Source organism: Impatiens glandulifera, chromosome 1 (assembly GCF_907164915.1).
Source record: "Impatiens glandulifera chromosome 1, dImpGla2.1, whole genome shotgun sequence".
Classification (NCBI taxonomy): Eukaryota; Viridiplantae; Streptophyta; class Magnoliopsida; order Ericales; family Balsaminaceae; genus Impatiens; species Impatiens glandulifera.
Window position 1 is genome coordinate 72,927,033 of NC_061862.1, and position 16,463 is coordinate 72,943,495.

At 41.5% G+C, this 16,463-nt stretch overlaps 1 protein-coding gene across 1 annotated transcript; it reads right to left on the bottom strand.

The window, feature by feature from the left end:
- Nucleotides 1-4,278: 4,278 nt before the first annotated feature.
- LOC124932182 (prostatic spermine-binding protein-like) lies at nucleotides 4,279-5,382 on the bottom strand. Its single transcript, XM_047472801.1, has 2 exons — nucleotides 5,296-5,382; nucleotides 4,279-4,566 (listed from the first exon to the last, which is right to left on the bottom strand). The coding sequence occupies exons 1-2, from the start codon at nucleotides 5,380-5,382 to the stop codon at nucleotides 4,279-4,281; spliced, it is 375 nt and encodes a 124-aa protein (XP_047328757.1).
- Between the last annotated feature and the right edge of the window lie 11,081 nt (nucleotides 5,383-16,463).

Genomic DNA, 16,463 nt, shown 5'->3' on the forward strand with positions numbered 1-16,463 from the left:
TCTTGGGTAGTCGACTTTCATCATTAGTAGATCTATTTACCATAATATCTTTCTTATGGAGTGATTGTTAAAAGGTTACGGTAAGAAGTCAATTTCACCTCGTGTGACTTTCAAGGTAAATATTCAAAAAGCCTTTGATTCCATTAGATGGAATGTTATTCATGAGTTTTAGTTGTTTTTAGATTTTCTTGTATATTTATTGAGTGGATTTTGTAGTGTATTTCGAATCCTCATTTTATTGTTAGCGTTAATGCCATTCATTATGGGGTTTTCAAGGGAGAAAACGGGATAAGACAAAGTGATCATCTCTCTTCCTACATGTTTGTCCTCATCATGGAGATCTTTGAATGCATCATCAAAATACTTTTAAAGAATCGACGATTTACACACCATCCTCATTGCAGGGAGGAAATATTACTCATATTTGTTTTGTGAATGACCTATTTATTGTGGCACATGCTGATGTTAAATCCATCAAATCTATTAATGAAGCATTAACAATCTTTTCAAGTGTTACAAGTCTTAGTATTAATTAGAATAAAAGTTTGACTATCTATGGAAGTGTGGAGGAGGAAACAAAGTCAAGAATTTTCGACACCTTGAGGATACCTTACATGTCTATTTCCTTGGTATTGCACTCTCGTCGAAGCAACTTCAAACCTCTCATTGCAGACCACTGATTGATAAAGTGAAGAACTTTATTATGGCATGAGTCAATACCATGGTCTCATTTGGTGTGGTCTTCAAAAATCATTCCTAGACACTAATTCATCTTGTGGTTTTGTGGAAGACTTAATACGCGAGATTGAATCAAGAAGTACATGAATATTCTGGATTCAAATTATCTTTAATATGTGAGAAATGAGGAGACCATAAATCATATTCTTGGGGCTGCCCATTTCCTTCTTTGCTTTGGGATAAGTTTTCCACATCCATGGGTCTTCTTAGTTTTCCAAGAGAATGGATTAAAATTAAAGATGTTGCTCTCATCAAGGCAAAGGGTAAAGAGTTCTCTTCAAATGCCTTTAAGTGTTTCTTTGCCAATATTGTTTATCACATTTGGATGGAGTTTAATGCGAGATATTTTTCTAGAGTTCAAAAATAATATTGAACAAGTTTGGAGAGATATCAATTTTTATGGAAACTGTTAGGATCTAGGTAGCCGCTGGAGGACCGGGGGTTGGACCGGTTAGCGGTTCTCACTCGAAGGGTGGTGGTTAATCCGGTTAGAGATTAACACCGGGGTTTCAATACTACACAACCTGTCACAAACCCTTGAACCAGGTTCAAGCGCGGAAGAGGTTTGCTTTTAGGTTGAAGCAGCACACTTGTATGATGGACAAGGCCGGTTTCGGATGATGGAGGTTTGAAAATGGTGGGTCGGTTTCGGTAATCTGGAAATTCGTTATGGATAGTATAGAGTCGGTTTAGAGCGGTGTAGCTGAGTTAATCGGTTAGACAATGGAGCCGGCAGAAAGTAAATAACAAGACAGATTTTATGGATGTTCGGAGATAAAACCCCTACGTCACCCCTTCCTCTCGAAACCGCGAGAAGGATATTCACTAAGGAATACAAGTACAATCCGATCGAGACTTATTTCCTGCTCGATAACACTCTTACAATTTACACCGAAATTGTAAAACACACTTTAACTTTAGCACTTAGACTTTCTTAGAATAACACAATCTTATCACTTGTAGAGTAAATGCTCTTAGAGTTTCTCACTTGTCTCACTGTGTCGCGCTGTGTCCCACGTTTACTCTTCTTCAACTGCCCCTTTTATAGGTGAAATATGCCAACGGTCATATTTCACTACCTTGAATCTGATTGGCTGAGCATAGGTGCAGTGATTCAGTGTTTCAGAGATTCAGACCTGCGGTCGTTTCCTCAGACCTGATGGTCAACCTCAGACCTGGCATTCTGTCTCAGACCTGGCGGTCTGTTCTTCCGGTATGTAAGATAGACCTGCTAGGTTTGTCTTTTACTCAATGTAGGCACTGTCTGTTGGACAGTTGTCTGTACTTGGAAGATCTTCTTTCTGACTTATCCCGAAGTGGAAAGATCCGGTAGTACTGTCTTCTGCAGCCTACAGTCTTTCCTCAGACTTGCATGGATATGGAAGTGTTCAGTTTGTTCCTTTGGTATCATTCTCAACAGATACCCGAATTGTCTTCTTGTACTGGTCGGCCATTTGTCTTAACCGAATGGCTTTTGGTATGAGTGATGTAACCGGACTTCTTCCGGTTATTCCTCTGCCTTGTGGCTGATCGGCTGTTTGATGTTTCCGGTTTTGCTTTGGCCGATCCTTTCTTTGTGCGGTCACGTTCCGAGTATTCTTGGTCGGTTTAGTAGTTTGACTGGCTAGTTTTCTTATTCGGCCCTTTTGTTTATCCGGTCCGGTTCCTTGTTCCTGCATGGAAAGTTTATTTAAGTTAGGTTTATTTGAATCGGTCTGATTTTATCTAACAATTTCTCCCTTTTTGATTATTTTATTTAAAATTATCAAAATCATGTAAGTTTGCAACCGTAGGCCGGTTGTTTTATTTGTCCGGATTTTTGAAACTGACTTAGGAGAATTTTTCGAAAAATTTTGAGAAAAATTTTGGAAAAGTCTTATCTTTTATCTTATCAATTTCTCCCTTTTTGATTATTTTATTTAAAATTATCAAAACTAAGAAGAAACGCAAAAGAAGGCCGGTTTCAAAAATAGCTTTATATATATGATAGATAACCGAAAATGACATAATATATATAGAAACACTAAGGCAAATAAAGGAAAGAGAGTCCCTATTCCGAGTCCGAGAAGTCGTAGATGCTCCGCTTTTCTTTTCCGGTTGCTGTCGATTGGTCGGTTCGGAAGATCGTCGTCTTGTAGACCGGGACTGCAGTTATTCTTCAACTTCCTCTTCGACTTGATCAGCCTGCTGCGATGTACTCGTGATGACCGTTTCAGTGACCTCATTGAGCAGGTCGGCTATTTGAACTTTCTTTGGGGCTTCCCTCTTTCGCTTTTTCGGCGCTGAAGCGGAGGCGGCCGCCTTTTTCTTCTTGTTTTCTTCTGCGAAGCCTTCCAGCCTCCGTTTTTCCCTTTCCAACCGCGCGTCATCCTTCGCAGCCTGAGCGGATGCTTTCTTTGTAAGTCCCGGGAACAAGGCCTCTGCCCTTTTAATCCGCCCGACTTCCTCTTCCTCTTCGGTAAGTTGAGATGATCGCGGTGCCTCCTTCTCCTTACTTGCTTCGGCATCCAGCGCATCCTGGACCCTCTTAGCCGCTTGAGCATCAACCGCTACAGCCGTGGCGTCCGCGTTCATCTTTACCCTTAGCAGTTCGGCAACTTGTTCGGAAAGCGCCTTAAGTTCGGCCTCGAGACCCACATTTTTCTTCTCGAGTTCGGAGACCCGTTCGAGTGTTGTGCCGACCAGGTCATCAGCCATCGTTGTCAATCGTTGATCGGTCTCTCTTTCAAGCCGGTCGAAGTCTTTCTTTAACTCGGAGGTCGAATCCTCCAGAATTGCGGTTCGCTTAACATATTTACTGCGTAGAGCCGCCTCTTCCTGTAGATCTTCGTCGATTTCTGAGAGTCGGTCCCGATTGGAATTCAAGAGATACATTGTGGTGTCGGCGAACTTGAGTGCCGAGCCAACGATTCTTTGGACTCTGTCCTTGAATGGCTGAACCGCGGAGTCTTCAAACTCTTGAATGCGATTATCAATCCGTTCTGCTGTTGATTCTTCAATCCTTTGGAGACGGCCCTCAACCCATTCCTTTGTGAAGTCTGATGCGGAGACTTCCGGTTGTGAAGGAGGGGATTGCCCGGTGAGTTTAGGATCCGTTTTTTCATCGGATTCTTTTGATGCCGCATTCTCCTTTGGAGGTGTTGGACAGTGATCCGGAGTCGTTTCGATCCGGGGAGCAGTATAGACCGGTATTTTCATTTGGCTGCATATTGCTTCTAGCCGTTCGATTTTTTGAATGAGTTCCCCTTTGGCTTTTTCAAGCCTTTCTAACACCCGCGGTGTTAAAGTGTCTTCCGGTCCCATCGCTTTGAACTCCTCCGTAATTTTCCGTATACGTGTTGTTAGCTTCCGTAGTTGGACCTTTGGTTTTAAGAGGCAGGTTCGGTGTAATACCTCTTGAAGTGTGTTGGAGTTTGTAAGATTCATGATCAAGTCCTCCACTTCCTCCAATCTGTGGATGCACTCCAAGTCTGTGTGGCCCGGTAAGATTTCCTTATACGGTGTGCCGAACCGGTGCTCGTGCCATTCCAGGTATAACTCCTAAATCGACTCGGCCCGCTCTTTGGCGATTTTTAGGAGTTTTAGAGTTACCCTATCGGCCTCTGCTTCTTCGGCCTCCTCCTTATCTTTGTCGCCGCCTTCATCATCGGCTTCTTTATCACCTTCCTCACCGTCCTCTTCACCACCCTCGGTGGTCTCAGGATTGGTATCAGGACCGGTATTGTCCGGGCTCTGGGCCGAATGCTTGTCCTCATTGACCGATCTTTCGTCCTCTGTCTTCTCTGTATCGGTTCTTTCAGAGAGGGAAGCCGACTCCTCATCCTCCGTCTGCTGTAGTGATTCCGAGAAAGTGACTTTCTCTTTTCCTTTGCTTTCGGCCTTTGTTTTGGTTGGGGCCGCTTTCTTGTCGGCTTTCTTCTTTCGGCCACTTTTGGAACCGGGGGCCGGCTGCTTCCTTTCCAAGAATTGTTTCGATCTGATGAGGCATCTATCTGCGACAGTGACGCCGGGACCGATGTTAAGATTGTGGTGGAGGAAGATCTTACCGAGAGAAACGTCGTATCCCCACGACCGGTTTGAATCCGGTTTCACCATATCCATTAAGTTGTTGAACACCGCTTTTGCCCAGTTGACCTTTCTTCCCTCTATCAGGCCGATCAGCATCCTGATTTTGTCCCTTGTTAGGTTGCTATAGTTTCCTACCCTTGCCAGAATCGCCCTTGCGAAGATGTCACAGATTGGGATATACTCCGGCTTCAACGTTGATTTGCTGCCAGAAACTTTGATCGGCTCTTTAGTTGCCGATAGAATCTGGCAAGCCGCCTCAAAGGTTTTGGGCTCTATGTCTGCCGTTGCATCCTGGTCGGTTGTTGGAAGGCGCAGGCTCTCTGCCACCGATGCCTCGGTGAGCTCTATTTCAGTACCGCATACAGTTGTGGTGATTTTGTCATTGGAGATGGTTGCGGTCTTGAAAAATTCTTCGACCGCATCTTTGTAGATAACATGAGGACCGCCAAGGAAATATTTCAGACCGGTTTTGACTACCCGGTCAATAACCTCATTTGCCTCAGACGTACTTTTCATTCGGATTTCCTCGAAATCCACCTGAGATAGGTGCTTAAACAAAGCCGAATCACGCCCCATTTTAGAGAGTTTGAGAGAGTGTGAGAGATGACCGCTTCAGAGAGTTAGAAAGCTTAGAGAGAGAAAGCAAATTCGCGTGAGAATGAAATAAAATGACCGAGAGTCCCTTTTATAGATGCGGTTTGGAAGCCCAACCGTCCCATTAATATTGGGCGGGAGTTTTCCCTCCAAATTGAAAGAAGCGGCAAACCATGGGCGGGAGATAATGGGCGCCAAACCATGGGCGGTAAACCAAGTGGGGGGCGGTAGTTTTGGGCGGGAAATTTCCCTCCAAAGCCTTTGCTTATGCCATTGATGACGCACTTTTCTTTTTGAAACCGATTGATGGTGCGGTTTCTAAAGTTAACCGGTTACGTAAAATTTTGCAATCTTTTGAGCGATTTACCTTTGAAACCGGATAGGAAAGCGTTTGTTTTGATAGTGTTAATTAGTTACGTAGATATTTCAAATGTTAAGAAAACTCGGTCATTTAAACTGAAATGAAATTGTATTCAAGAAGCGTTACAGAAAAAAGACCGATAAATAAGTCGGTATTGAAATAGGCATACATAATTAAAGGAAGGTACAGCCTATGGAAAAGACATTCTAGAAATTCGGTCTGTTGCCAAATCCTTGTCGAGGATGTTCGAGGAAGAGGCCGGTGTCCCTGGTCCAAACTCTGGCCGGTACCCAAGAATCAGCTTACTGATATGCGGTGCATAACCGAGACCTCTCTTGGTCAGCACCATATTCTTGAGGTTTTCGAATATGACCGTTGACCAGTTGATGGCCGATTCGCCAATTATGTGGGTCATAATGTTGTAGGTATTTCTAGAATACCGTTGATTTGGCGATTGACACAGGATCGAACGAGTCACGATTTCGAGAAGTAGTTGACCGTGACTAGCAAGCTGGGTTTTTGGCCCATAGTGTTCTACCGGAAAAGGGGTGGCCGATAGGTATTGGGCGAGTTCAAATCCCGCTAGGTCCTCTATGGTTGGAAAGTCAGAGAATCCTTCAGTGGGTAGGCCGAATAGTGAAGCAAATTCAGCTTCATCGATTCAGAATGTGTGGTCTCTGACGGTAGAGACGACATACTTTCCCCTGATGCAGACGCTTCGAAAGAAGGCCTTGACATCCTCTAGGAGAATTGGACCGGCCTCTTCAAGAAAAGGTTGAAGACCGGTTGCAGTGAGAGAGTGAAACATGAACTCCTGTTCAGGATTTCCGTCCGTCTCTCCCATGCAAGAGTTGAAGTCAATGCTTAAGAAGTTTCCCAAAGTTCGGCTCGGCATGATTACGGTATTGAGAGAGATGGAATTCAAAGTATTTTAGAAGTGTTTTTATGCTTTCGTATGTGGTAAGTTGATTAGAGGATGGCTCCTTATATAGGGTCGGTTTTGGAGGGAAAACATAAGCTTAGATTGTTAGTTTTGTTTTATTAAGCAAAAGAATCTTTATGTTTCCAAGGTGCATGGGGAAGAGGCAGATTGCGGAGCCCGAGGTAGGTATTAGTTGAGAAGTAACTAGGTTAGTTGGATATTAAAAGTTCAGGTGGTTGGGAGTTATCTCATTGATTAGGGATTCCTTTTTCATTAATTTCACTAATCATAACCGAGATTAATTAGTTGAGACCGAAAGTAACATAGGACAGTGCCGAACAGGCATGGATAATAATAAAGAAAACATGAGATCAAAAGAAACATAAGTGAAACCGAAAAGGACGTAGATCGGGCCGAAACGATCAATCATAGGTTGGATAAAGATACACTCGGTGCATGAAGCAAAACGACCGGATGCAGGAAGGAGTGACTTAGTGTTCATTAGAGTTGACGACACTGTTGCGGTTAATACGGCGGTTTCTTCTCCTCCAAGCTCTCTCGAACCGATCATAAAATGAGTCGGTTATCTCTTTGGTGAGTACCTGGGCATGGTTCAGACCTTCTCCGGGACAGGTCGGAACACCTAGCTCCACAAGGAGGCAGCTTAGTTGGGGGATGAGGCCGACTGACCGGATGCCGACCATCCAAATAAAGACGTCAAATAGCACCCTGGGCCAGTTTACCGGTGTACCGGTGACAATAGACGCCATCATATTGAAGGTTGCGGCACAGTAGGTATTGGTGACATCCCTTCCGAAGATGCTCCTACCTATCACATCGTTGAGGAGCTGATATTCAGCCCTCAGGTGTGATTTAGTGCCGTGATCGTCAACCGGTTCATCAGACCGGGCAAGAGAGAGCGAGACCTCGGCCTTTATGTTGGCCGGTGGGTTGAGGTCTGTCAGCCCCTGTTTTGGCAGACTAAAGCACCGAGCAAAATCCTTCTCAGTGAAGTCGAATATGATACCCCCTACTTTGGATTGAATATGGGTATCGAAATGGGGTGTACCCCTGAATACCCTGGCATTGTAGAAAAACTCCATGATGGACTCAGGATAAACGGTGTGTTTGTCGTCAAGAAAGTGCTGGAGGCCGGTATCTTCCAAGGATTTTATCATTTTATAAATATCGTAGTGCTCGGTGCTGGAGCATGACTGAAAATCAACCTGAAGTATGTTGGGAAATTGAGACATTTTGTCTTAGTGAGAGGATAATCTATTGTCTTGTGAGTGTTTTGGTGAATGTTTGCTTCACTTAAATACTGGTTGAGGGGCTATCCTATTGTCCGGTATTAAATGAGATGATATCTATTAACTTCAAGATAAGAAATTTTGCATGAAATAGGCAGGTTTGCAGTTTAGGATGTTCGTCATAGGCCTGGACTGTGAAAGATATCAAAAGATCTTCACGTCTTTTTAGGCGCGACCAGTTTACTTTGAAAGGGCAATGTTTCAGAACAGATATCTTTAAACACTGATAATTATTCCACTTTCGTTTGGAATTCAAATAATCTAAGATGACCTGCTTCCGAACCGGTCAGTCATCAGTTGTTCATCCCGATGCGATTATTTGATGCATGCACCAAGTAGCCGGTCGGTTTACTCTGTCTGATGAGCTGGGCGGTTCTTCCATAGATATCTTGAAAATTTGAAGTCCAACAGTTTAGGAGGAACTACCGGTTTTATCTGTTCGAATAGGTTTCCCTTTAAGCATCCTTAGGAAGGATCTGACTAATGTCGGTTAAACCGAGAGTAAGTCTGAATTGAGAGAACTTAGCTTCCTGTAGAGGCTTTGTGAAGATATCGGCTACTTGTTGATCGGTCGATATGTATTCCAGCCGGATATGCTTCAGCGTGACATGTTCCCAGATGAAGTGGTGCCGTATGTCGATATGCTTGGTCCTAGAATGGAGAACCGGATTGTAAGTGATTGCGATGGCACTTGTATTGTCACAGAAGATCGGGGACTCTTCGGCTATGACACCGAAGTCCTTCAGTTGTTGTTGGATCCAGAGGAGTTGAGAGCAGCAACTTCCGGCCGCCAAGTATTCAGCCTCCGCGGTTGATGTGGCCACTGATGTCTGTTTCTTGCTGTGCCATGACACTAGTCGGTCACCTAGGAATTGGCATGTACCGCTTGTGCTTTTCCTGTCAATCTTACACTCTGCATAGTCTGCATCTGAGTAACTTGTTAGATTAAAGGACGAGTCCTTTGGGTACCATAGGCCGACATTAGGTGTGCCCTTTAGGTACTTCAATATCCTCTTTGCGGCTGTGTAGTGGGATTGCTTTGGATTTGCTTGGAATCTCCCACACACACCGACTGCAAACAGAATGTCCGGTCTACTCGCTGTCAGGTATAGTAGAGAGCCGATCATCCCCCGGTATGCAATCTGGTCTACCGATTGGCCCTCATCATCCCTGTCCAGTTTAATAGATGAGCTCATTGGAGTAGCCGCCGAGGAGCAAGTGTCCATCCCGAACTTCTTTAGTAGCTCCTTGGTGTATTTAGGTTGGCTAATGAATGTTCCTTCTTTGAGTTGTTTAACCTGAAGACCCAGGAAGAAACTTAATTCTCCCATCATACTCATTTCAAACTTGTCAGTCATCATTTTTGAAAACTTATCACATAGCTTAGGATCGGTGGAACCAAAAATGATATCATATACATAGATTTGAACAAGTAGGATATGTTCCTTCTTTTCAAATTTAAACAATGTTTTATCCACCGAACCGATGGTGAAATCATGTTTTAATAGAAATGCGGTTAGTGTATCATACCAGGCTCTAAGTGCTTGCTTTAGACCGTATAAAGCTTTATTTAGCCGGTATACATGATTTGGAAATGCGGCGCTTTTGAAACCGGGTGGTTGTTCAACATACACTTCTTCACGTAGGTCACCGTTCAGAAATGCACTTTTAACATCCATTTGAAAAACCTTAAAGTTTTTGAAAGCAGCAAAAGCTAGAAAAATCCTAATGGCTTCAATCCTAGCTACAGGGGCAAATGATTCTTCAAAATCAATGTCTTCTTCTTGTTTGTAACCTTGAGCCACTAATCTGGCTTTGTTCCTCGTGACCAAACCGTCCTCATTGAGTTTGTTTCTAAATACCCATCTTGTTCCTATGACCGATTGATCCTTCGGTCTAAGGACAAGGTACCAGACTTTACTACTCTCGAACTAGTTTAGCTCTTCTTGCTTTCCCAAGATCCAATCCGGATTTGACAATGCTTCATCTATTCTTTTCGGTTCAATCTGGGATATGAAAGCGGAATTAAAGTATCCTTCCAGAAGTTGACCCCTAGTTCGAACAGGTTCTGAAGGGTCACCTATAATTTGCTCAGGAGGATGTTTACTGTTTCTTCTGAGGTTCAGTTCAGGAATGTCTACCAAATTACCGTTTATTTGATCAAGGCTAGACATGTCGGTAGGCTGAACATGATTGTCAGACCAACCGACTTCCTCGGATTGGACCGAAGTGTCAGCTTCCTGTTGTGGAACAGCTTGATCCGGCTGGGTTTCAATGTTACCCATTTGGTCATGGACAAACCGCCTGAAGACCGGAGTCTCATCTTCACTATCAGAATGAATATTGTTATTTTCCAATCTGTTGTGTAGATCAAAGCATGAAGCAGTATTGCTTTCAACCGATTCATCGAAAACAACGTGAATTGTTTCCTCCATGGTTGCAGTTCTATGATTATATACTCTATATGCCTTACTTACTGCTGAGTATCCTAGCATGATCCCGGTGTCGGTTTTTGCATCAAAAACAGCGAGTTGGGTCTTACCATTTATGTGTATATAACACTTACAACCGAAGATCCTGAGGTACTTAAGTTTGGGAACCCTGTTAAAGTAAACCTCATATGGTGTTTTGTTGTGAAACTTGTTAATTAAAGACCGATTTTGTGTATAACATGCAGTGTTGATAGCCTCAGCCCAAAATTTCTGAGTAATGCCGGAATCGGCTATCATGGACCGTACAGCTTCCTTGAGAGTCCGGTTTCTTCTCTCGGCCAGGCCATTTTGTTGAGGAGTCCTAGCACTAGACAACTCGTGTCTAATGCCGGATTCATCAAGATATGCGGTTAATGTACTATTGGTAAATTTGGTACCTCGATCACTTCGAATGCTATTAATGCGAGTTGATTTTTCATTTTGCAGGCGCTTAAGAAGTGTAATCAGGTTTGATACGGTTTCACGTTTAGATGGTAGAAATATTACCCATGTAAATCTAGAATAATCATCAATAACTACCATGGTGTAGAGCATACCTCCTAGGCTAATGACCTGAATCGGTCCAAATAAATCCATGTGAAGAAGATCTAAACATCAGCTAGATTGGATATTTCCTTCGCTCTTAAAGGTTGACCTAGTTTGTTTACCCATTTGACATGTTGAGCAAACCTTATCTTGATTAAATACTATATCAGGAATGCCCTCAATTAGCTTTTTACCACGAATGTAGTTTAAAGTTTTCATGTTTAGATGGTTTAGTCTCTTATGCCACAACCAGGTTTGATCAGTCTTAGCTATCATACATATAGGATATTCTACTCTAGTTTTCTAATCTACTTTGTAAATATTACCTATCCTATTTCTGGTCAGTAAAACGATACCTTGAGAGTTTTTAACTAAGCATGCATGTTTAAGAAATTCTACAGTATATCCAGCATCACACATCTGACTAATGCTAAGCAGGTTAAAACGTAGGTTTTCAACTAGAAGTACATTATCAATGGTTAGGTTACCATTGACCATCTTACCCTTGCCCACAGTTTTACCTTTTGAGTTGTCACCAAAAGTGATTAAAGCACCGGTTGCTGTTCTGATATCGGTTAACAAATTGCTGTTTCCGGTCATGTGCCTGGAACAACCGCTGTCCAAGAACCATTCAGAGTTTCCTAGCCGTTTCTTTGGATCCTGCAAAATGTACATATTTACAACTATTTGGTACCCACATTTACTTGGGTCCACATGCGATTAGTCCCTTAGGTATCCAAACCTTGATAAATCGGACGGTCTTCTTTGCTAGGGTTTTAATTGTCCTTTTGGCACTCGGTCTCGTGTATCTCGGTTTTTCTACAAAGGTCTTAAGTGGTGATGGTCTTCGGTTCGGTGATCTGTAGTTTGACCTATGCGGTTCAGGAAAGGCTTTCATATGTTTGAGGATTTTGGCTTTTCTTTTCACAGGGTCAAGCCATTTCTCAGATTTGGTTGGACCAACATAGTCGTATTTTAGCTTTTCTTCCCTATAGTATGCGGTCTCCTCTTCTTCAGCGGTCCAGGAGCTTTTAAGAAATTTTATAAACGGAAGGTTTCCTCTTGTAAGTCTTGCTTTCTCTATGTGTTTTCGGTCTTTGGGGATATTCTCTGTGTATCCTAGGACAAACTTGCAACGAGGATATCTGTAGTGACTGTTCATGTTCTTTACTATATCACTAGATCTCTTATATGCGGCCATCTTATATTGAAGTCGGGCATTTTCTTCCTCGGTTAGTTCTCTAGTCGGTTCACTAGATTGTTTGGTCTTAGGATCTAATTCAGTCTCTAAAGTATGTGTATCATCAGGTTGTACGACTTCCGGTTCGATTATAATGAGTACCTCTGGTTCTGTTGGAGTGAGTACTATGGGATCGGTTCTAATCTTGAGGTGCTTAGGTAGCATGGCTAGTAAGTTCCTATATTCTTCTACCATGTCATTCAATGCATTGTATAATTCATCTTTAGTAAATTCTTCACAAGGAGAGTCAAATACCTGTTCTTCATTTGCCATGAGACATGTGAGTTCATCATCACTATCATTGTGAGCTCATAGACTTCCTCCATCGTCGGCTATCAGTGCTTTCGGTACCTCACTTCCTTCACCGGTTTGTTGATAATTATTTCGGTCATTTTGATAGTCCGGTTTCTGGGTATCCCTCCTCGGTTTCCTGCATTCCCACTTAAAATGTCCCAAACAGTTATAGTTATAACATCTTATATTGGATTTATCACCATAGTTGTTGTTCGTCGGTTGGCTTCTTTTCATGAACCTCCCAAACTTTTGTGCAAGCATTGCCATGACATCCTCAGTGAACTGTTCGGCGGTTTTGATCGGTACGGGTGCAGGAACCGGTGCAGGTGCAACTTGGTCTGTAGTTGTGATTAGTGCTCTGGTTGATGTTGAGGCCGAGACTTCTTCTTCAGTCCTAGATCTCATTTCGAACTCATATGCCTTAAGATCTTCGAATACATCGTGTAACTTCATCTTACGTAGGCTCTTTGATTCCCTCATTACCATTGTTTTTATGTCCCAAGTACTTGGAAGAGATCTCAATGCTTTCATAATGACCTCTTTGTTGTCATACTTCTTGCCCAGAGTTGCTAACTCATCTAACACACCAGTGAACCGGTCACTGTATTCCTTCATAGTTTCTCCTGGTTTCATTTTGATGCTTTCGAACTTCTGTGTGGCCACCATTATTTTGTTCTCCTTTGTTCTTTCATTTCCCTCAAAGATCTGGATAACTGTGTTCCATGTCTCCTTCGCGGTTTGGCAGTCTCTGATTTTGCAGTACGTGTTTCTGCCCACACTGTTGGAGATCCGGTTTCTAGCATGATTATCTAGGTTGTTTCTTCTCCTATCTTCAGCCGTCCATTCTTTTCTGTCCTTATCAATGAATATCGGTCCTTCGGTCAGAATGGACTCCATTTCATCATCCAACGTGACTAAGTGCAGGTGCATGCGTGCCTTCCAGTTGGCAAAGTCATCACCTTCTAGCATTGGAGGCCTATCCTGATACATGCTTGCTTGAGTATTGAAACTAACTACTCTGATACCAATTGTTAGGATCTAGGTAGCCGCTGGAGGACCGGGGATTGGACCGGTTAGCGATTCTCACTCGAAGGGTGGTGGTTAATCCGGTTAGAGATTAACACCGGGGTTTCAATACAACACAACCTGTCACAAACCCTTGAACCAGGTTCAAGCGCGGAAGAGGTTTGCTTTCAGGTTGAAGCAGCACACTTGTATGATGGACAAGGCCGGTTTCGGATGATGGAGGTTTGAAAATGGTGGGTCGGTTTCGGTAATCTGGAAATTCGTTATGGATAGTATAGAGTCGGTTTAGAGCGGTGTAGCTGAGTTAATCGGTTAGACAATGGAGCCGGCAGAAAGTAAATAACAAGACAGATTTTATGGATGTTCGGAGATAAAACCCCTACGTTACCCCTTCCTCTCGAAACCGCGAGAAGGATATTCACTAAGGAATACAAGTACAATCCGATCGAGACTTATTTCCTGCTCGATAACACTCTTACAATTTACACCGAAATTGTAAAACATACTTTAACTTTAGCACTTAGGCTTTCTTAGAATAACACAATCTTATCACTTGTAGAGTAAATGCTCTTAGAGTTTCTCACTTGTCTCACTGTGTCGCGCTGTGTCCCACGTTTACTCTTCTTCAACTGCCCCTTTTATAGGTGAAATATGCCAACGGTCATATTTCACTACCTTGAATCTGATTGGCTGAGCATAGGTGCAGTGATTCAGTGTTTCAGAGATTCAGACCTGCGGTCGTTTCCTCAGACCTGATGGTCAACCTCAGACCTGGTATTCTGTCTCAGACCTGGCGGTCTGTTCTTCCGGTATATAAGACAGACCTGATAGGTTTGTCTTTTACTCAATGTAGGCACTGTCTGTTGGACAGTTGTCTGTACTTGGAAGATCTTCTTTCTGACTTATCCCGAAGTGGAAAGATCCGGTAGTACCGTCTTCTGCAGCCTACAGTCTTTCCTCAGACTTGCATGGATATGGAAGTGTTCAGTTTGTTCCTTTGGTATCATTCTCAACAGATACCCGAATTGTCTTCTTGTACTGGTCGGCCATTTGTCTTAACCGAATGGCTTTTGGTATGAGTGATGTAACCGGACTTCTTCCGGTTATTCCTCTGCCTTGTGGTTGATCGGCTGTTTGATGTTTCCGGTTTTGCTTTGGCCGATCCTTTCTTTGTGCGGTCACGTTCCGAGTATTCTTGGTCGGTTTAGTAGCTTGACCGGCTAGTTTTCTTATTCGGCCCTTTTGTTTATCCGGTCCGGTTCCTTGTTCCTGCATGGAAAGTTTATTTAAGTTAGGTTTATTTGAACCGGTCTGATTTTATCTAACAGAAACTCACTTATTCGAAAATGTAGACGAATTCCTACTTGTGAAATAAATGGTTGATTTGTCAAAGATAGAACCTTGTTTATGAGGAAGTCATTAGTTTAAATACTTTAAAAATGGTTTATGTTTCATGTAATTGTAGTTCTTGTTTGCTTGTTTTATTCCGTTATTTATTATGGTCGTTTATGTCACTTAAAATTAAGACAAATGTTTGTTTTGCCTTAATTTTTGATCCCATGTAGAGTTTTTTTTCCAAGAAAACAATATTAAAAAAATTCATACAAGCTCAAAATGTAAATTGCCTTTCACCACCATCGTAACTAAATCCTCCAATAATAATAATAATAATTTGTTTTTTCAAATGAAAACAAAAATCCTATTTTTTTTAATTCTAGGAATATAACATAATTCTCACAATAATGAGTCATAATCTTCATTATAACTTAAGATGTTCTATATAATATAAGTTATCAATTTTATTAAATATTTTTAATTAGAATAATTAAGTATATCAATTTTATGATTTTATCAAATTTAAGTAAATTTATATGTAAAGATTTAAATAAATGATCCCTTATTAAAAGATAAATAAAATTATTTTAATTAAATTTTTTCTACTAAAGTAAAGAAAAACTGTATAAAAGAATGAGAAATGTAGTTGTGAAAAATTACATAAGACAAAAATAGAGTATCCTTTCCAATTACTAAAGAGGCACCATTAAAGCAATGTGAAAAAAAATGGCTGGAGAAGATTTCAGTAAATATCCATAATCTATATTTCTTAAATTTAATAAGGGATCTAATCTGGAGGAAATTTTAGAAAATGAACATACATTTATAAGATTCAACTGTATGAAGTTGAAAAAATGGCCTGAAGACTTGAACCTATTAAGTAAGTCAAAGGAAACTGCACAAATATGGTTCAAGCTCTTGGAATATGCCTGCACATATGTACAATTCTGAAGCCCTTAATCATTTTGCAAGTTTATTGGATAGACCATTATACATTAACTCAATTACTGGTGGAGGAGAGCACATATCATTTGCTAGTAATTAACATTGAGGTGCATCGTAGAAGCACACTACCGAAAAGTATGACAGTAGTAAACAGAAAAGGAAAACCTACTGTTATGAAAATCACTTATAAATGGAGGCCATATAGATGCTCTTTTTGTAATATCTTCCAACATGCAATCCTAAAATGTGATTTGGCTAAGGAAGAAGATAAAAAAAAAAATCATAAAGGCCATAAAGTAGAGATGCAAGAAAATGAAATATAGGTGCCTATAATCAAAGAGCAAAATGTGGTTAAAGAACAAGAAACAAAAGATAAAAAAATTATGTACAAAAAGAAAACAGTACGAAGAAGGAGGTGAAACCTCAACCTAATCATGTTGAAGAGATAGTTGAGGAATCACAATCCAATTAAAATAGAGAGAAAGATACCCAGACTAATTAAGAGGAAGAAAAAAAATTCAAGGTTGATATAGATAAATCCAAAGTTGAGAATTTCAAAGTTGAAGAAAATAAAGACAATGATCTAGAAATTCAAATTGAGAACAACAAGGTG